This window comes from Microcebus murinus, chromosome 11, assembly GCF_040939455.1.
Source record: "Microcebus murinus isolate Inina chromosome 11, M.murinus_Inina_mat1.0, whole genome shotgun sequence".
Taxonomy (NCBI): domain Eukaryota; kingdom Metazoa; phylum Chordata; class Mammalia; order Primates; family Cheirogaleidae; genus Microcebus; species Microcebus murinus.
Genome location: NC_134114.1, coordinates 50463372 through 50485822, shown reverse-complemented (window position 1 = coordinate 50485822; position 22451 = coordinate 50463372). Strand labels below are relative to the sequence as shown.

General features: G+C 37.3%; 1 protein-coding gene across 6 annotated transcripts in view; it reads right to left on the bottom strand.

The window, feature by feature from the left end:
• The window catches only part of RAD17 (RAD17 checkpoint clamp loader component), a 34683-nt gene that overhangs the window by 11482 nt on the left and 750 nt on the right, over positions 1–22451 (bottom strand). For 5 of the 6 annotated variants that reach the window (XM_012782995.3, XM_012783007.3, XM_020290011.2 and 2 more), the window contains 12 exons: positions 21467–21569; positions 17913–18170; positions 17299–17382; positions 9808–9964; positions 7708–7844; positions 7194–7246; positions 6984–7109; positions 6824–6893; positions 5808–5919; positions 2649–2831; positions 584–669; positions 324–470 (listed from right to left, as the gene is read on the bottom strand). In XM_012782995.3, the coding sequence (XP_012638449.2) occupies positions 324–470; positions 584–669; positions 2649–2831; positions 5808–5919; positions 6824–6893; positions 6984–7109; positions 7194–7246; positions 7708–7844; positions 9808–9964; positions 17299–17382; positions 17913–18170; positions 21467–21508 (1455 nt within the window). In that variant the 5' untranslated portion in view covers positions 21509–21569. Of the gene's footprint in view, positions 1–323; positions 471–583; positions 670–2648; positions 2832–5807; positions 5920–6823; positions 6894–6983; positions 7110–7193; positions 7247–7707; positions 7845–9807; positions 9965–17298; positions 17383–17912; positions 18171–21466; positions 21570–21856; positions 22443–22451 lie in introns of those variants that run through there. The other variant, XM_012783038.3, reaches the window with a different exon arrangement.

The window sequence follows — 22451 nt, the reverse complement described above, 5'->3', positions numbered from 1 at the left end:
AAAACTAGCATAAAGTACGGAAAGATGTGTATTTCTTTTGCTTCTATCTACTTTTCAATGGTTCTCAAATTTTCTAAGGATATATTAATTTTAAAATCAGAAAATAGCTTTGGAAAAAAATTAGTGTTACATTATCAATAGAAAAATCAGATTAGCTACTGAAGCATCCTTACCAATACTGGGTTGGATGGATTAACTTTAGCACAGTTATGAAGAAGAGTCACATAAAATATTGTCAAATGATTAGGGATAAAAGTACACTTTCTTTACTTAATTCTGAAGAAATACTCATAAACAAAAGCACTTAAGTCAAATGGTCTTACATTCCAGTCACCACTGAGGATATCTGCAAAACTTAGAAATTCACTGGCTCTCACAAGATCATCTACATCCATGAAGAAATCTACGTAGTTTTGGTGAAGATATAAATTAAATAACTCTCCTGGCACGTGAGACATTTCTACTACTTCCTACAAAAAGAAGCATATGTACATAAATTTAGTAAAAATGTAGTAGTCAGATATATATGCACACAAATAATATATCTGTTGTAACCAGTACTAAGTGTCGTGAAAGGCCTTACCTCAGGTTGAACAAGTAAAGTATCTCGTTCATACTCTGATAAATGAGAAGGCAACTGAGGTGAGTCTAATTCCGTTAAAGATGCTCCTATAAAAAATTTTTGGAATTATTAAAGATAATACCATCTTTATAATTACATAGCACCTCTCATTTGAAGATTTTCAACACTTTTGACACTTAATGCCAAAATACTAAACAAGCTTTTAAAAGAAAAAAAAAACCCTGAGCAAAGGTGAGATCTCATATCCACAAAAATATGAAAATTAGCCCAGCGTGCTAGTACACACCTGTAGCTCTAGCTACTTGAGAGGCTGAGGCAGGAGGACTGCTTGAACCCAGGAGTTTGAGAGTGCGGTGAGCTATGCTGATGCCACTACACTCTAGCCTGAGAAACAGAGCAAGACCCTGCCTCAAAAACAAACAAAAACAAAATACCCGGAAGCTTATGTGAGACACCTATTTTATCAATATTAGCAAGAACTAAATTTAGAATTCTGATGCCTGGATCATGGCTTTTCTAGACTTAAAATACATTTCTCCCTAGCACTCTGGGAGGCTGAGGCGGGCGGATTGCTCGAGGTCAGGAATTCAAAACCAGCCTGAGCAAGAGCAAGACCCCATCTCTACTATAAATAGAAAGAAATTAATTGGCCAACTAATATATACAGAAAAAATTAGCCAGGCATGGTGGCGCATGCCTGTAGTCCTAAGCTGCTTGGGAGGCTGAGGCAGTAGGATTGCTTGAGCCCAGGAGTTTGAGGTTGCTGTGAGCTAGGCTGATGCCACGGTACTCACTTTAGCCTGGGCAACAAAGTGAGGCTCTGTCTCAAAAAAAAAAAATAAAATACATTTCTCAGCTGGGCAAGGTGGCTCACACCTTGAGAAGCTGAGGTAGGAGGATCACTTGAGGCTAGGAGTTTGAGACCAGCCTGGGCAATGTAGCAAGATCCTGTCTCTACAAGAAAGAGAAAAATTAGCCAGGTGTGGTGGTACGCACCTGTTGTCCCAGCTACTTGTGATGCTAAAGCAGGAGGATTGCTTGAGCGCTGGATTTGAGGTTGCAGTGAGCTATGATGCCACTGTACTCTAGCCCAGGCAACAGAGTGAGATCATATCCCAAAATAAAAATAAACCAAAACCCCCCAAAAACAAAAAATCCTCTATTTCTTAAAGCACTCCCATATCACTTTTTCCAGGTTTGGGCTGCTTTCTTCCTTTGATTATAATCTCAATACAGAGGTCTTTACTCTTTTACTTACTATGTAGAAAGATGTTGTTCTTTACATGAGAGATTGGGAACCCCATTCCCTAATACAAGAAAGTATAAATGAATGCTGGAGAGGAAAAGTAAAGGTCGAAGAAAAAGAATTTGGTGGAATAGCCACTTAGGTTCAGAGGATCCAGGGACAGAGGGGTGTCTTCCCTGACATCTAAGTGATGCCCATTTCATTTTCCTCAGGTGGTAGGAAAGTTCCCATTTAGAAGCCCCAATTTCCTTTTTTCATGATCATAAGACTGAAAACAGGTATTTCCTATTGAAAGGAGGGACAATCTGGGAGATGGGCAATGGGGGCAGAGAAGCTGAGGGGGAGCAGGCATTAAAGAAGACAGCAGGGGGCAATGAACATCTCCGGCTGAGGAAGCAGCAAGCTAGTGGAATACAGCAAAATACAAGAGGATTGCAAAAAACCTTAAGGTACCTGACAATTTCTCTAGGCTAGGGTCCTGGTGGCTAAAAACTAATGCTAAAAGGGCTTTGGACCACCAACTTGCCAGTAAAGTTGGACTGATGGCTTACTTTCAGCAAACTATAATTTTAAAGATTTACAGACATGGATATGGCCTATAGTAGTTTACTTTTACTTATCTTGCTCATAGTCAGAAAATACTCTATTTAAATACATTCTCCTGTAACATCTTAGGCCATGGCAAATAGTATCTGACCTAGCCCTAGCCTTTTCTTATAATAGAATCAAATACATGACATTTAAAAAAAATGTGGTATTTTATTTCCATTGTAAGGCTATGTAATATCCAACAAATCTTAAAAACGTATAGTTTCTTACTTTTACAATACAGAATTTTTCCCAAAGCTCTGAAGAGAAACAGAGAAACATCTTTGCCACCAATAGCTTGGACTTCTTGATGTTCTAAAACCCTATCAGGTTTTTTTCTTCGTTTTGATTTTGACAGCGCAGCCTCTGGTTTTAGTGATACTCCTTTTTTCCTTGGCCATAAATTGTTCTCTCCTAAATAATATACAGCCAAGTGACAATATTTAAAATTAAAATACAAATATTAAAAGAATAGTTCAGATATTTTTATACTAAATATTCTAATTAAATATATTGTTCTAACAAATAATTATAAGGTATGTGAACTGATTCAGAGTCCTCTTTGGGTTACTAATGCTATTCAAATGGAATAAAATGTTACTGAAAAGTATCTCATGACACAGATTTCAAACTTTCACATACACAATGACACACTATTATAGGTTGACATTCCCAATCCAAGAATCCAAAATCCAAAATCTGAAACTTTCTGAGTACCAACATGGCACTCAAAAGAAATGCTCGCTGGACCACTTTAGATTTCAGATTTTTAGACTAGGAATGATGAACCGGTGTGATGCAAATATTTTAAAATCTGGGAAAACTTGAAATACTTCTGTTCCTAAGCAATTCAGGTAAGGAACACTCAACCTGTACAGTCATATCACCTTGGTTTCTCACAGTGCAAGGTACTATTCTTAGTGCATAATACATGTAATTAATTTAATCCTCCTAACAACCCTGTGAGGGGAGAACAATTATGATGCAGTTAAAGAAATGAGATATAGGCCAGAAGCAGTGGCTCATTCCTGTAATCCTAGCACTCTGAGTGGCTCAGGCGGGTGGATCGCTCGAGGTCAGGAGCTCGAAACCAGCCTGAGCAAGAGCAAGAGCAAGACCCCTTCTCTACTATAATAGGAAGAAATTAATTGACTAACTAAAAATATATATACAAAAAATTAGCTGAGCATGGTGGCACATGCCTGTAGTCCCAGCTTCTCGGGAGGCTGAGGCAGTAGGATCGCTTGAGCCCAGGAGATTGAGGTTGCTGTGAGCTAGGCTGACGCCATGGCACTCACTCTAGCCTGGGCAACCAAGTGAGACTGTCTCAAAAACAAAACAAAACAGACATAAAGAGGTTAAGTAACTGGCTCAAGGTTAGAAATTAAGTGATTCGAATCCAGGCAGTCTGGTTCTACAATCTATGTTTAACAACTGTGCTGTATTACCTCTCTACAAACTTTGACAGTCCCCAGTTTGTAAATATGCCTGTATTCAAATTTCACTTTTAAGTCTATTTAAAACTCAGAATATGTGACTTAAAAACATCCTCAAACAGCAGAAAAAACGCTGGACGCGGTAGCTCATGCATATAATCCTAGCACTCTGGGAGGCTGAGGCGGGAAGATTGCTTGAGGTCAGGAGTTTGACAACAGCCTGAGCAAGAGTGAGACCCCATTTCTACTAAAAAGTAGAAAAAAAAATTAGCTGGACAACTAAAAATAGAAACAAAAAATTAGCCAGGCATGGTGGTAAGCGCCTGTAGTTCCAGCTATTCGGGAGGCTGAAGGCAGGAGGATTGCTTGAATCCAAGAGTTTGAAGTTGCTTTGAGCTAGGCTGATGCCATGGCACTCTAGCCCAGGCAACAGAGTGAGACTCTGTTTCAAAAAAACAAACAAACAAACAAAAAGCACAAAGAACACAGTATCTGTATTTGAATCATAGCATTGTCTATCTCATTAGGCTAATCTGAGAATTAAATGAAAAAACATGTAATTGGTAATATAGTTCTTGGCCTACTCAAAAATTATTTTCCTGTCTTTAAAATTTCTGAGCCCAGAGCAATAATGTCATAAATGGTAGTCAGGATCCCAAATTGGCCCATTTCAGTCTTTCTAAACCATAATTCCAGCAGTGAACCTAAGTATCCAATACATATATGTTTCCCCAGGAATAAGCAGAATTCTGGTTTTACTTGTGTAAGGTTGCCTATCCCCACACAATTACTTTGAAAAACAAAGATACAAACCACTATGATTTCAGGTGGATTTTGGGTGCTCCACAGATGGCTTTCATTTCTTTATGGTAAATTCCTCGATGTTAAGAATTAAGTAAATAGTCTGCTAATGTTTTCTAATGAGGACTGTGCAGTAAACTATGATCACTAAAGCAAAAATGTAACTCATTGCCATTAATGGCACTATCTTTTTACGATTTGATGGCTATTTACATGTTTCACATATCAATAATGGGAAATGATTAATTAGACATATCATATAAATTATTATGAAGTAAGTTGAAAAGGAAACCTATCTCAGCACAATACTATTAAACCTATTCATGGCTGACCACTTTTTGAGCCCTTACTATGTATCAAGTACTCTAAGAAGTACTCTACAAGTATTTCCTCCCTTATTCTTTTTTTTTTTTGAAACAGAGTCTCACTTTGTTGCCCAGGCTAGAGTGAGTGCTGTGGCATCAGCCTAGCTCACAGCAAGCTCAATCTGCTGGGCTCAAGCAATCCTACTGTCTCAGCCTCCCAAGTAGCTGGGACTACAGGCATGTACCACCATGCCCGGCTAATTTTTTCTATATATATCTTAGTTGGCCAATTAACTTCTTTTTATTTATAGCAGAGATAGGGTCTCGCTCTTGCTCAGGCTGATTTCGAATTCCTGACCTCGAGCAATCTGCCTGCCTCCGCCTCCCAGAGTGCTAGGATTACAGGCGTGAGCCACCGCGCCCAGTCTCATCCCTTATTCTTTATATAACCCTGTGAGATAAATTGTCATAAAAGGTAGGAATATAAAGGTACAAAAAGATAAAGGGACTTGCATAGGCCTATACAACTGGTAAGTGGTAGACCCAGGATTTTCACTTAGGAAGTCTCATTCTGAAATAATTTTGAAGGGTAAAGTAACAAACCATATAAATGAATCAAGTTTTGTCTCAAACAGACACAAGAGTATTTACTATGATATATTCACAGAGGGGTATATATGCATGTGTACACATATAATTTTAAGTCCCTTTCTCAATAAGAAAAATTAAGTGTACACAGGTATATACCAATTAAAAGCTAAAATGTTTAGTTTGATTTCATTTCATGAAGAATTAAGGGAAAGTTAATTAACTATATAATGCCACATAAATGTATCTTTCATAGTTACCTTTTGAAGAAGAAAACTGGAGGCTATTTATTGCACTTCTGATATCACCAGAACATCCTTGACAGAGCAACTCTAGAGAAGTTTTGTCAGGTACACTGATTTTTCCTCCATTCTAAAATGAGAAATGTAAATTTAAAGAAATATTTCTTAAAAATAATAACAACAACAAAAACATCCAACCAATTTTCTAAACTTAGTGGAAGTCAATTAGATTCTTTCAAGTATGGATACTAAAAAGCCTTCATGTTAAAACACCAGTCTGCCTACGAAGGTTACAACTGTCAATAACTTATCATAATTTAAGGTAAAATTTCAGGAGCAGTAAATACTGCATTGTTTTACTTTGACCAGGTTATATTCTGAAGTTCTTACTCTTTTTTTCATTATATATACACACAAACATACAAATATATACATGTACACACACACAGACCTCAAAACATGGCAAAAAATTAAATATGCAAAAAATCTGAAAAATCTACAAAATTTACATGAACATCTATCTCTTTTCTAGGATTTTCTACATATTAATAGTCTTATTGAGGCTGGGCGGGGTGGCTCACGCCTGTAATCCTAGCACTCTGGAAGGCCGAGGCGGGCGGATTGCTCCAGGTCAGGAGTTCGAAACCAGCCTGAGCAAGAGCAAGACCCCGTCTCTACTATAAAAATAGAAAGAAATTAATTGGTCAACTAATATATATAGAAAAAATTAGCTGGGCATGGTGGCGCATGCCTGTAGTCCCAGCTACTAGGGAGGCTGAGGCAGTAGGGTTGCTTGAGCCCAGGAGATTGAGGTTGCTGTGAGCTAGGCTGACGCCATGGCACTCACTCTAGCCTGGGCAACAAAGCGCGAGACTCTGTCTCAAAAAAAAAAAAAAGTCTTATTGAGTATAATAAAATATTTTAATTCTGAAAATCAAAATAATATACATTACCAACTCCTCTTGTTTACATAATACTATTTAAGTTGGGCTTTCTATATTTACAGTGTAAGAGTCAATTAATCAGAGATTTACCTTGTTAGCTTCTATAGTCGCTATTCGATTAAGAAATTTCATCATAATTGTTGGTGCCACGGGGTTGAAACTGTAAAAGTTTTATAAAGAAAGATGGTGGTTAAATAATTTAAAAATATAACATGCAGGTAAACTTTACAAGCAGAAATTTCATTCTTACCTAATATTTGAGATAGAGCATTCTTCTTGAATTTCTTTGGGAAACAATAACCTTTGATTATTATATCCACTGAGACTGTCAGAGATTATAAATATAAGAGGACATCGGCCAATCTGCACATACTTCCTAAAATAACAAAATATGGCAATGTTGAAATTTAAGCTATTTGCCATTTAATTTGGAGTTCTAGAATACCTCACTGAAACTTACCTTAGAACTTCATGTAAAATATGTGGATCTCGATAAAACTGGTTAGGTAAATCCTATTAAAAATAAAGGACAAATATTAGATTTATTCCAATGCAAATTTATTTTCAGATTTATGTTTACTGAGATAAATAAAAACCAGAACTTTCACAAAAATTATAGAAAACGTGAAGCAGACTGATATCCTAAATAGTAATATGCATCAATGGGAACCTCAATTTTCAGATCAAATTTCTTAGGGCTGCTTTACAAGGTAAAGTATTTTTCCTGAGAAGTTAATTTCCAAACATTTCTTTTGGTTTTCTATGTTTAAACCATTACATTTTAAAAGTTCATTAACCTACAGTTCTAATTATTCAAGTTTACTGAAAAAGACATTAGGTTTCTGCTATTGCAAAGCTTTTGTGTTATATTTTACCACTATTACTACCATGGAGAGAGTTAATATTATCACATAAGATATATCCCACAATTGTTTATTCAATAGCTATAGCAGAATTTTAAAAGTTGTCCTTACTTCAACCAGAATTATCTTCTTATCAGTTCTCAGATCATCTCCAAGCATTTGTAGCTTGTTATACTTTGTTGCTCTTAGTAGAAACTCTTTGAAAACTGCTATCTGAGACTGATACGGAAATATGTGGAAGTTTGATTCTGAAAGGAAACACATTTGCCACTTTTACTTTCAAAAACTTATATATATATCAATATTATATACACACATACAAATAAATATATCTACATATCCATGATGCAGCTCACAATACTGTAGACTGCTTTCTAATTAAGAAAAATTATTCAAATTTAAAATAGAATATTCATTTCAAAAGACAAGAGTCAACATGGACAACAGTAATTTTTCTATATCAATAAATGTAACATGGAATTAACTGAATCTGCAACACAGCTGTCAGCTTAACATTCATACAAACTGGTAAAAATAATTATGACTTTGGCCTACACAATGAAGACTCTCCAAATAAGTGTGAGCCTAAAAATGAATTATCTTCAGTAATAAAGGTTTAACAACAAAAAAGAATAACTGATCAGTGAACCTGAGGGTTAGGGAAGTTTCTCTGAAGGCATATTTCATATAGAAGATTGCTTAAATAAATACTTATTGGACTGTCAAGAGTAATGTTACTATCTAGAAAGCAGTAAAATTCCAAGAGCATGGGATATTAGCATCATAAGGCTATGCATACCAAAGATGTGGCATACACAGATCACATTAAAAAAGGAGCCCAGAAGGGATTTTGAGGAATATTCTACATTAAAATAAAACTGTCCTTCTATAAAACCCCTTTCCCTTCAAAGCAGTCTAGAAGTTTTGGCTAACCCTAGGTTTAACCATCTATAGCAGGGGTCCTCATTTTTTTTTTTTTTTTTGAGACAGAGTCTCGCTTTGTCGTCCAGGCTAGAGTGAGTGCCATGGCATCAGCCTAGCTCATAGCAACCTCAAACTCCTGGGCTCAAGCAATCCTGCTGCCTCAGCCTGCCTAGTAGCTGGGACTACAGGCATGTGCCACCATGCCTGGCTAATTTTTTCTATATATTTTTAGTTGGCCAATTAATTTCTATTTATAGTAGAAATGGGGTCTCGCTCTTGCTCAGGCTGATTTCGAACTCCTGACCTCGTACAATCCACCCGCCATGGCCTCCCAGAGTGCTAGGATTACAGGTGTGAGCCACCATTCCCGGCCTCGTCAAACTTTTTAAACAGGGGGCCAGTTCACTGTCCCTCAGACCGCTGGAGGGCCAGACTATAGTTTAAAAAAAAACTATGAACAAATTCCTATGCACACTGCACATATCTTATTTTGAAGTAAAAAAACAAACAGGCAAAAACACCAGCATGTGGCCCGCAGGCCATAGTTTGAGGATGCCTGATCTATAGAATCAATAATAAAAAATACAAAAGATAAAAATGATAAAGAATATACACATATGTGTGAAGTTACAATGTAATACATCCTTAAATTGGTACTATTATAATATTTTGAATGGTTATCTTAAGGCCTTCTTCCAAAGACAGTCTTTGCCTTTTGCTTTGCTTTGGATTGATCTTATTCTAATAGGTATCTACTGATCTAAGTTAACTATCTGGTTGGAAAGCAAGTTCCTTTAACACATCTTAAAGCTTGATTGACATTTTACAAATAAAAAGATGGCAGGATGAGGTGGCTCACGGCTGTAATCCTAGCACGTTGAGAGGCCAGGGCAGGAGGACTGATTGAGGTCAGAGTTTGAAACCAGACTGAGCAAGAGCGGGAGACCCCCGTCTCTACAAACATTAGAAAATGGGGGGAAAAAAATAAAGAAAAAAACCCATCTTATTTAACACTGTCTAACCTCCCATCCAGAGCCTGGAAACAACCACACAAATAATGTAAACAGAATAGCTTGTTATCTAAGAAAACAGTTAAGACATAATCCTCAAAATTCCATTCTCCACTATTGGAGGCATGCTTCCCTTCCTTCTCCTGAAATTACTTCTGTATGAAATTGGGAAGTAGGGTAGAAAATGCACTCACATAGATTGATCAGAAAGCTCTATTAAGCACAAGTTTTCTCCACTATTTCCACTATCTTCTACAAAAGTAAAGCTTAACCTTACCAGGATTAAACATCTCCTTGAAATCATTTTTTTGGAAGTCTGGTAAAACTGGATTAATCCACTCTTGTACTTGAATACCATGTTCCTTTGACAGTATTTTTATAGTAGTTGTCTTTCCACATCCAGGAGGACCTGTTATTAATAAAATAGATCCACCCTAAAACCAAATACAAATATTAATTAAAAACCCAAATAACTAAAATTCTAAAATATTAGTTTTGTATTTTCTTTCTAAATATTATACATGACATCTACAAATATTTATTGAATGTCTACTATAAGCAGACTAAATGTCACAATGATGCCTATTGGAAGAAAATAAAATAAAATGGGAGAATTTTATTTTCTAAATTTAAACCTCTCTTCTTGCAATATATTCCTCCCAAGGATTACTTAGTAGCCAAATTAAAACAACTAAACTTTGGCTAAATTGAGGAAGATAATACTTGAAACACAGATTTTTAGAGGTTATCTAAACTCATAAAATTCAATCTTAATACAGACTTCTCATTGGACAATACATTATACTAATATAATATTCTTATGGGAAGATCTAAGATTGATTATTACATTCTTTAAGAAACGCATATTAAGGCCAGGCGCGGTGGCTCATGACTATAATCCTAGCACTCTGGGAGGCCAAGGCAGGAGGATTGCTTGAGTTCAGGAGTTAGAGACCAGCCTGAGCAAGAGTGAGACCCCATCTCTACTAAAAATAGGAAGAAATTAGCCAAACAACTAAAAAAATAGAAAAAATTAGCCAGGCATGGTGGCACGTGCCTGTAGTCCCAGCTACCCGAGAGGCTGAGGCAGGAGGATCACTTGAGCCCAGGAGTTTGAGGCTGCTGTGAGCTAGGCTGATGCCATGGCACTCTAGCCCAGGCAAGACAGTGAGACTCTTTCTCAAAAAAAAAAAAAAAAAAAAAAAAAAAAAAAAAAAAAAAAGCATATTAAGAAACTTATTTGTCTACCAGTGAGATGTTTAAAAAAAAGAAACTTATTTACCAGAGACAGGAGACGCTAATGAGAGACTAGAGGTTGTAGGTCCCAGTATCATTCCCTCATATAGTAAATGTGGTAAAAAAAAGTTATAGCTAAAAAAAATTAGGGCAAGATTTCCTACATACAATGGTGAAGTGTAATCCACTTTACAAACTAGTGTAAATGGACCCAGAAGAGCCAGTTCCACTTTTTAAAAGGGTAGTGAATGAGTTATAGTGCTGTTGGTGTGAGTTCAATATTAATGAATCAACAATGAATCAACAGCCATGTGTCAATAACTGCTTTTTGGTCAATGACAGACTGCATATACAATGGTAATCCTATAAGATTATAACGGAGCTGAAAAATTCCTATTGCCTAATCCTAATGTTCTAGCATGATGCGTTACTCATGTTTGTGGTGATGCTGGTAGAAACAAACATACTGCACTGGCAGTCATATAAAAGTACAGCACAGTACCCGGGTGCGGTGGCTCACGCCTGTAATCCTAGCTCTCTGGGAGGCTGAGGCGGGCAGATTGCTCGAGGTCAGGAGTTCGAAACCAGCCTGAGCAAGAGTGAGACCCCATCTCTATTATAAATACAAAGAAATTAATTGGCCAACTAATATAAATAGAAAAAATTAGCCGGGCATGGTGGCGCATGCCTGTAGTCCCAGCTACTTGGGGAGGCTGAGGCAGGAGGATCGCTTGAGCCCGGGAGTTTGAGGTTGCTGTGAGCTAGGCTGATGCCATGGCACTCACTCTAGCCTGGGCAACAAAGCGAGACTCTGTCTCAAAAAAAAAAAAAAAAAGAAAAGTACAGCACAGGCTAGGCACAGTGGCTCACACCTGTAATCCTAGCACTCTGGGAGGCCGAGGCGGGAGGATTGCTTGAGGTCAGGAGTTCAAAACCTGCCTGAGCAAGAATGAGACCCCCGTCTCTACTATAAATAGAAAGAAATTAATTGGCCAACTAATATATTAGAAAAAATTAGGCGGGCATGGTGGCGCATGGCTGTAGTCCCAGCTACTAGGGAGGCTGAGGCACCAGGATTGCTTGAGCCCAGGAGTTTGAGGTTGCTGTGAGCTAGGCTGACACCATGGCATTCACTCTAGCCTGGGCAACAAAGCAAGACTCTGTCTCAAAAAAAATAAATAAATAAAAATAAAAAGTACAGCACATATAATTATGTATAGCACACTTTACTTGCTAATAATAAAAAACAACTAAGTTACTGGTTTATGTATCTACTATATTTTATCATTAATTTAGAGTGTACTCCTACTTCTAAAAAAAGTTAACTATAAAACAGCCTCAGGAAAGTTTTTTAGGAGGTATTTCAGAAGAAGGCATTGTTATTACAGGTGAACACAGCTTTATGTATGTATTGCCAATGAAGACTTTCCTGTGGGATCAAGATGTGGAGATGGAAGATAATGATGCTGATGATCCTGAGTCTGTGTAAGCATAGGGTAATGTGTTTGTGTCTTCATTTAAAAAAGAAAGGTTAAAAAGCTAAAAATAAATTTAAAAATTTAAAAGCAGATAAAAGCTGTTAGAATATAAAGAAAATTTTGTACAGCTATACATATGTTTGTGTTTTAAGCTAAATGTTACTATAAAAGAATCAAAACGTTAAAAAAATTAAAGTTTATAAAGTAAAAAAGCTATAGTAAGCTAAGCTTAATGTATTATTTAAGAAAGAAAAAGGCCGGTGCAGTGGCTCATGCCTGTAATCCTTGTACTCTGGGAGGCCAAAGCGGGCGGGTCGTTTCAGCTCAGGAGTTGGAGACCAGCCTGAGCAAGAGCAAGACCTCATCTCTACTAAAAACAGAAGAAATTAGCTGGACAACTAAAAAATATACAGAAAAAATTATCTGGGCGTGGTAACGCATGCCAGTAGTCCCAGCTACTCGGGGAGGCTGGGGCAGAAGGATCACCCGAGTCCAGGAGTTGGAGGTTGTTGTGAGCTAGGCTGATGACACGGCACTCCAGTCCGGGCAACAGAGACACTGTCTCAAAAAAAAAAAAAATGCTTTTTCATAAATTTACTATAGCTTAAGTGTATGATGTTTATAAAGTCTACAGTAGTGTCCAATAATGTCCTAGGCCTTCACATTCACTCTCCACTCAAACACTGACTAACCCAGAGCAATTTCCAGTCCTGCAAGCTCCATTCATGGTAAGTGCTGTATTAAAGTACACTCTTTTAAAATTTTTTATAGCTATATTTTTACTATACTTTTTCTATGTTTGGATACACATATAATTTCCACTCTGTTACAAATGCCTATTGTTTTCAGTATAGTAACATGCTGTACACATTTGTAGCCTAGGAGCAATAGGCTATTCCATATAGGTTACATGTGTATAGGCCACACCAGATTTGTGTAAGTATATTTTGTGATGTCTGCACAACGATGAAATCACATAATGACACATTTCTCAGAATGTATCCCTTCTGTTAATCGACACATGACTACACATTAAATAAGATGTCTTTAAATACAAACAACACACATAAAACACGGTTATGTATTGATGGGTTGACAAAAATGTTGTGACCAGAGGCTTTTAGAAACTTAAACTTAATCCCATATTTTTCCTTTTTTTTGAGACAGGCCCTTGCTTGGTCTCCTGGACTAGGGTGCAGGGGCGTGATCATACTCATTGCAACCTCAAATGATCCTCCTGCTTCAGTCTCCCGAGTACCTGGGACTACAGGCGCATAGCACTATGCCCAGCTAATTTTTCTATTTTTTGTAAAGACAGGGTCTCACTCTTGCTCAGGCTGTTCTCCAACTCCTGGCCTCAAGCAATCCTCCCACCTCAGCCTCCACGAATGCTAGGAATACAGGCATGAGCCACCAAACCTAGACTTAATTCCATATTTTTCCTAAGAAAAATACTCCAGTAGTTGTTGATTCAACAACTTTAGAGAACATAAATGCCTCAAATAATGAAAACTACTATATCACTAAGCAAATCACTTTTCAGAAAAGAAAAAGAAGCCCATGCATGGGAGCTATGTATTTTTCTTATGTAATATACCTAAGCGTCTGTTTTCTGACACAGTGAGTAGAGTCACATTGCAAAAGTTTTGCTTCTAGTAAGAGAACTGGGAGGTGGTCTCTTATCAGAACACTACAACATGAAGATTTTTAAAAATCCCCCCACTGTCATACTGTAGTAGAGTTTTACTGTATTTTAAAGGTAAGAAATTACCCTGAAAAATTAAACTCAGCAAATATTTGAGGTATTATATAATACATTTTTTGGAGTAAATTTAGTTTGCCCATTGATAAATCTAGAAGTTATCCAATTTTTTTGAAGAGAAATATCTTGTAATTACTGCCATCATTGAAACTTTTGTATATGATTTGTTAGAGTCCAACTCCTCAGTGGGGAAAAGTTTTTAAAACTGTAGAGAAAATACTTTCCCCAGTATCTATATATGTACATACATTCCTAAGTTTATCCAAATGGTAAAGTAACAATAGTAACACCCATGAAGGTTGATGACATGATAATGTTTATACTAAGAGAGTACTTCTAAGTGAAAGAACATAGGAGAGACTGAAAAATATAAACTATTAGCTGAGCTGACCAAAAACAAATCAATGAGAAAAAGCCTGGATGTACAGGTGTTTTCAGAGAAACTGTCTAGTGGGTCTAATCTGTACTCAGAAAAGAGAAATGAGAGAAATTTTTATGAGCCTTCAGAATACCAATGCTGACAATGAAAATCCATTTTGAATAAATTATCTTAACCCTAAACCAAAGGGTTAGATCCACAGGCCAGACAGAAAGTAGGTTTGATTCAAGAGAGAAGGATGCTACCATCAGAGCAACTAAAATACCAACTCCTTCATCTCAATGTTGAAAACTAAAGAAAAAACCTAATATAAACAATGAACTTTGGGTGTTAAGTGTTACGTCAATGTACGTTCATCAGTTTTAACAAACATACCACTCTGGTAGGGAAATGTTGATAATGGGGAGAACTATGCATGTTTGGGAAGCAGAAAATACATGGGAAATCTCTGTACCGTCTGCCCAATTTGGCTGCAAACGTAAAACTGCTCTAAAACATAAAGTTTATTTAAAAATGAAAATAAAGATTTAAAACTTATCCTGCCTTTCCAGTTGGAATTGCATTTCATGGTAACTAAATAGCCCCAACTAGTGATGGCAAACTTTTTTTAATAGAAATGTATCAGCTAAAAATTGTAGAAATAATAGAATTACTTGAAAATCATCAATTCACAACTCTAATAAGTGATTCAGGCAAGGATTGAAAATTGATACTAAGGCACACAGGTGAAAGACTGCTGGGGAACTGGGCACTCGCATGCCACCAAAGTATTTCCCCATAGATTATGTGCCAGTTACAAGGGAAAGTTATTCTACAATGAAGATTTTTGGCTATCACCTCCTTAAGTCTAGTGACCAAACTTATTATCAAAGACAGGAGGAGAAGGCCAGGCGCGGTGGCTCACGCCTGTAATCCTAACTCTCTGGGAGGCCGAGGCGGGCGGATTGCTCAAGGTCAGGAGTTCGAAACCAGCCTGAGCAAGAGCGAGACCCCGTCTCTACTATAAAATAGAAAGAAACTAATTGGCCAACTAATATATATAGAAAAAATTAGCCGGGCATGGTGGCTCATGCCTGTAGTCCCAGCTACTTGGGAGGCTGAGGCAGAAGGATTGCTTGAGCCCAGGAGTTTGAGGTTGCTGTGAGCTAGGCTGACGCCATGGCACTCACTCTAGCCTAGGCAACAAAGCGAGACTCTGTCTCAAAAAAAAAAAAAAAAAAAAAGACAGGAGAAGAAATACCCATACATTCCAATTTAACACTTTATAAAATATATACCGTAACTTTTAAAGCATTCTTGTAAAAATGTTCAACTTGGGTCTAATCAAGCCCTTGATTCAAAATTCCACGTTACAGGAAATGCAGGACAGAAGAACAAGTTAATCATCATCAGGATGAAACAATCTGACAAATTCAGAATGACACTTCTGCAAGTCAACTGGCCTGGGTCTGTTTAATAAGTCAATGTCTTGGCCAGTCGCAAGACATTACTCACTCCCGTAATCCTAGCACTCTGGGAGACCTAGGCAGGAGGATTGCTTGAGCTCAGGAGTTCGAGACCAGCCTGAGCAACAGTGACACCCTCCATCTCTACTAAATAGAAAAAATAAGTCAATGTCTTGGAGAAAAAGAAAGATGGCGGGGACTATTACTAGATCAAAAAACACCCAGCTTGGGCAACATAGGGAGATCTTGTCTCTAAAACGACAAAGACCTAAGAGATATAACAATCAAATGCAAAGTTTGGTCCTTAAGTTAGATTCTGCTTGAAACAACCAAGTTGCAAAATAGTCAGACAACAGTTGCTGACGGAAAAAAAAGGCAAAGCAGGTGCAAAAGACATTAAGACATTTTGGGGACAACTGGAGAAATGTGCATATAAACTGACCATTAGATAACATTAGAGCATTAAAATTAATTTTCTTAGAATAATGGTATATATAATTAGGAAAATGATTTAAAAAAAAATCCTAGGCCGGGCGCGGTGGCTCACGCCTGTAATCCTAGCTCTCTGGGAGGCCGAGACGGGCGGATTGCTCAAGGTCAGGAGTTCGAAACCAGCCTGAGCAAGAGCGAGACCTCGTCTCTACTATAAACAGAAAGAAATTAATTGGCCAACTAATATATATAGAAAAAATTAGCCGGGCATGGTGGCGCATGCCTGTAGTCCCAGCTACTCGGGAGGCTGAGGCAGGAGGATCGCTTGAGCCCAGGAGTTTGAGGTTGCTGTGAGCTAGGCTGACGCCACGGCACTCACTCTAGCCTGGGCAACAAGTGAGACTCTGTCTCAAAAAAAAAAAAAAAAAAAAAAAAAAAAAATCCTAGACATACTGAAGTATCGAAAAATCTGACGGAAATGTCGCAACGCTTACAATTTATTTAAAAATACTTAAGGGGGAAATGATGAGTATATTATGGAGAGGAGTATTTTTCCTATTTTCCTTTATGTTTGAAGAGTCTCAAAATAAAAATGTTTAAAAAGACTGAGAGAAGGAGACCATTCAACATAGGAGGACTGAGGATAGTTGTAGAATTAGGAAGTGAAACAAAAACCACCAACCTAAAATAATGACTGTTTTAGGCTATATTTAATACAGAAAGTAACATGCAATTTGCTTGCTTGCCTCAGTATAAGATAATTTAATGTGCTAAATATACTAGTACCCTAAATTATTTACTATGCCTTATTTTGATGATAAGATATAAGGAAAAAGACATACAAATAAAGGGGAAAACTCAAAGTCTCCAAGTCTTTTAGTGAGGTTAGAAGTAGTAAAAGTCAGGGAGCTTTCTATTAGAGGTGATCTGAACTTATTTGACCAAAGTCATCATAAAAGTTTAACTTCTAACAGCACACTGTAAGTCAGAAAAACATTTGATGTTAAATATTTTAAAACATTTCTTATTTAATTACCTGTTTTGGTTGCCTTTCTGAAACTTGAGCTTTTAACCAGGTTTCAACTTCTTCAATTTTCTTTTTATGCACAGCAAGTTCATGCTGAGATAAAAATTTCATGTTTAAAATAAAACATTTTAACTCAAGGGTTTAACATATTAACCTAAACGTATTTAATTTAAAAAAGTAGTAAACCAGTAACATGCTATATCATAATAAAAATGATCCTTTTTGATTACACTTGAACTTTTATATTGCTACGGAAAAATTCTATTCTTAAGCTGATACCACTATATAATAATTTTGGCAAGTTTGCAACTAAAAAATATTTTAAAATCCAGGAACACATTTTGAGAAGGCATAGGGAGAAATATTATAAGGAGATCAATTTTAGATTGGGGTTAAATTAAATCTAAGACAAAGAATTAATGGTATAACTTCAGAATAACTGCTGAGAAAAATCTGAGCCTTGGAACATTAAAAAAATCTAGAAATTATTGTTTTTTTTCTAATATTTAGACAGAGTCTGTGACTCTGTCTAAATATCTGAAAATGCCCATGCTTCTCCTTCCCATTTACCCATATCCACCCTGAAATTAAATTATGTAGACATGCTTGCATGCAATTAATACCTGAGTTTCTGGTTTATATTTATCCACCCATGGTTCATTTTCAGACAGATATTCTTTTGAATTTTCTAAACTGTAAATCTGTTCTATGGAAGATAGCTTTCCTCTTTTTCCAGCTGGCAATCTGCTATTTTCTAATGTGAAAGGCGCATTTTTTCTTTTGTGACTTGAGTTATTCACACCCAATGATGTGGCAGTAATAGTAGAGATGCCTGCAGTCTCTGAAAAATCATCAAATGATGGGTCTACCCAGTCTGTTACCTGAAACAAAAGATCCATGTAAATATAATTACATTTTTTGCATGTATTCTCTATATAACTAAACTACTCTGGAAACAAAATGTTCATAAATTTATAGTATTTAAAATAAAAATCTTGGCCGGGCGCAGTGGCTCACGCCTATAATCCTAGAACCTGGGAGGCTGAGGCGAGCGGATTGCTTGAGGTCAGGAGTTCGAAACCAGCCTGAGCAAGGGCAAGAGCAAGAGCAAGACCCCGTCTCTACTATAAATAGAAAGAAAATTAATTGGCCAACTAATATATATAGAAAACATTAGCCAGGCATGGTGGCACATGCCTGTAGTCCCAGCTACTTGGGAGGCTGAGCAAGAAGGATTGTTTGAGCCCAGGAGTTGGAGATTGCTGTGAGCTAGGCTGACGCCATGACACTTACTGTAGCCTGGGCAAAAAAGCGAGACTCTTGTCTCAAAAAAAAAAAAAAAATCTTACAAATTAGGTCTTTTTTTTTTTTTTTTTTTGAGATAGGGTCTCACTCTATTGCTCAGGCTAGAGTACTGTAGTGTTATCATAGCTTATCACAACCTCAAACTCCCAGGCTCAAGTGATTCTCCTTCCTCAGCCTCCTGAGGAGCTGAGACTATAGGTGCACATACCACCACACCTAGCTAATTTTTTTTTTTTTTTTTCAGACAGAGTCTCACTCTGTGGCCCAGGCTAGAAGGCCATGGTGTCAAGCCTAGCTCACAGCAACCTCAAACTCCTGGGCTCAAGCAATCCTTCTGCCTCAGCCTCGAGAGTAGCTGGGACTACAGGCATACGCCACCATGCCTGGCTAATTTTTTCTATATATTTTTAGTTGGCCAATTAATTTCTTCCTATTTTTAGTAGAGACAGGGTCTGGTTCTTGCTCAGGCTGGTCTAGAACTCCTGAGTTCAAATTATCCACCTGCCTTGACCTCCCAGAGTGCTAGGATTACAGGGGTGAGCCACTGCACCCAGCCCTAAGTTTTTAATTTTTGGGAGAGATGGGGTCTAGCTGTTACCCAGGCTGGATGAAGCAACTAATATTTTTTATTATAAGAGAGGCAGGCTTTTCAGGGAGGATGATATTGGTCACGTAGAAATGCCTAAGAAGAAGAGTACTGGGACAACAGAAGAGAAAATCAGTGCAGTGCATTCTATTTCATGTTTTTCTAGTATACAGAAACTGTTGACTTCTCTACATTTGCCTCCATCATTTCCTTTTCTTTAAAATCCTTTGTAAATGTATACAGAGGATGCTGAATTGAGCGATTTTAACCTAAAAGTATTTAGAAGTATGGCCAGGTGCGGTGGCTCATACCTGTAATCCTAGCACTCTGGGAGATTGAAACCAGTCTGAGCAAGAGCCTGACGCTACTAAAAATAGAAAAATTTAGCTGGGCATGGTGGTGTAGTCCCAGCTGCTAGGAAGGCTAAGGCAGGAGGATTGCTTAAGCCCAAGAGTTTGAGGCTGCTGTGAGCTAGGCTGACACCATAGCATGTTAGTCAGGGAAACAGAGTGAGACTCTGTCTCAAAAAAAAAAAAAGAAAAAATCAGGAGTATGAAAAAGCTTTTTCTCATAATTAGAAATTATAAAATGAATTTTCTTAACAGTCTAACAGTACAAATCTACAGGAATCTAGTTCAGCACCTGGCTTTTCAATTTCCTCCCTGGTTAACAAAAAGAAAACAAAATTATGTTAAATATTATCCTTCACGAATACTCAGCCATAGTTGTGAGCTATTTATTGTACAATGCTCCTCTGTTTGAGAAAAAGAACCAGAAGTTAGAGCTGATTCTCATTGGAGTTCATGAGACAAAGAGTAAGAAAAAAAGCTGGGGGGGTTATATGTACTTTATGAATGCTAAGTCACACTTCACAAAAGTTTGGGAATATGATCAGCAATGGATAAAGAAAGGCAGACCACAATAGACTAGCTATTTCAGTCATAGCTACCCATTTCCTCTTCACCAATTAAGATTGTCACTGATACTATACCTTTGGCCCTTTCCCCCTACATTTTAGAGTACATAAAAGTATGTTCTGGGCCGGGCGTGGTGGCTCACGCCTGTAATCCTAGCTCTCTGGGAGGCCGAGGCGGGCGGATTGCTCGAGGTCAGGAGTTCAAAACCAGCCTGAGCAAGAGCGAGACCCCGTCTCTACTATAAATAGAAAGAAATTAATTGGCCAACTGATATGTATATAAAAAATTAGCCGGGCATGGTGGCGCATGCCTGTAGTCCCAGCTACTCGGGAGGCTGAGGCAGAAGAATCGCTCAAGCCCAGGAGTTTGAGGTTGCTGTGAGCTAGCCTGACGCCACGGCACTCACTCTAGCCTGGACAACAAAGCGAGACTCTGTCTCAAAAAAAAAAAAAAAGTGTGTTCTGTTATAAGTCTTTTGCTAGTAATTCTGACTTGCATACTACTTATACATTTTATAGTTTTATCTCTTACATAAATGTGGACTCCCATCCACCAAAAACAAGAAAAGAAAAACAGCAAAGTTAAATAATTTACTTAAGATCAAAGAAAAATTAGAGCCACCACTAGGGAAATAGCTACTTTGCACGAATATGATACCCCATCACACCGGAACCCTTATCTTGCTGAAAAGTGACATAGTCACTTTTGAACCACAAGACTTCTAAGAGGCAGGGCGTGCAGCTATGGTATACTAATAACCACTCATATATTTCTTTCTTCTGTGTCCTTTATTTATTTATTTATTTTTTGAGACAGAGTCTTACTTTTGTTGCCCAGGCTAGAGTGAGTGCCGTGGCGTCAGCCTAGCTCAGAGCAACCTCAAACTCCTGGGCTCAAGCAATCCTCCTGCCTCACCCTCCTGGGTAGCTGGGACTACAAGCGTGCGCCATCATGCCCGGCTAATTGTTTGTATATATATTTTTAGTTGGTCAATTAATTTCTTTCTATTTTTAGTAGAGATGGGGTCTCACTCAGGCTGGTTTCGAACTCCTGACCTCGAGTAATCCACCCGCCTTAACCTCCCAGAGTGCTAGGATTATAGGCGTGAGCCAATGCGCCCGACCTCTTCTGTGTCCTGTAATTCAAGAGTTTTCAGTCTTTCCTTTGTCACTGCGATTGTAAACTTTTTCAAAATTATGGTTGTGTTTTTAGTATACAGTTGTTTCACAACTTATTATCAGACTTGTTTAAATTACAAACTACAACAGATACTGCACTCCATTATTTTGATACCAGTGGCAAGTCATTTAAAACATATATAAAATTTATAATTCTTTTTAGGCAATTATTACATTTTAGTGTATTATACCTTTGTGGAAGATACCTTTGGTCTAAGAAAAGTTTTTGACATTATAAACTTTAATAGTTCCCATCCGTAGTATACAACTTGCAGTGATCAAAATATAATTCACCTACAGAAAAAAAAGAAAGAAAAAAACAACTGGAGTCAAGAAAAACTGTAAATACAGAACTACAGTAATCAATAGGTACTGACATAATCAACAACACAAAGGCTGAAGAACTAGACAAAGAGAAGAACAGTTAACACAGATGATCAAAGAAATCAAAATGCGAAAGTAAATTTTATCATTAATCGCCATAACTGTGTCAAATAATCTACTTGTGGTATTATAAAAAGTTTTTCATATCAATTCATTGTATTAGAGAAAAAGAGAAAAACTATGCATTGTGTACTTACCTTTTGTCATTAAGACAAATTAGACAATTTTATTTGAGCAGTTTTTATGCTGAAAATTAAAGTTCTTCTTAGTTCAAATTATGGCTGTTCATTCCAAAATTTCAAAAAAATCAAAAATCAAAATACAATGAACTCACTTGCTTTGGACAAAAAATGTAAATGATAGTGTAAATATTTTCTAAAACTGCTTTCCTTATTAGAACATATTAGAAAATTTCTTGGTAACACTGTGTTTTTCAACTGTGTTTTCAAAGCCTTAAATGCTTATGCAAGTTAGTGGATTCAACACTTCTAAGTTAGCCTGAGGAAAATCTAAGGCCTACATACCTATACAATGGAAGATGTATTGAACTATTTTATAGTTTGGAGTCACACATAGCCTATAAAGTAAGACACTCCCATACGCTAGAAAAGAAATAATTTCCCCCCCCCCGAAAAAAAACAGTTCACAAACTGACAGAACTTGAAGTTCCAAAAGGTATGCAAGTGGAAAAAACACCTATTTGAGTAAACATAGTTGGTAGGTCGAAATACAGGCCGCAGATTGTTGTTATGGGTCAGGACTCCAGTCGCTCTATGAAAACAAGACTGACAA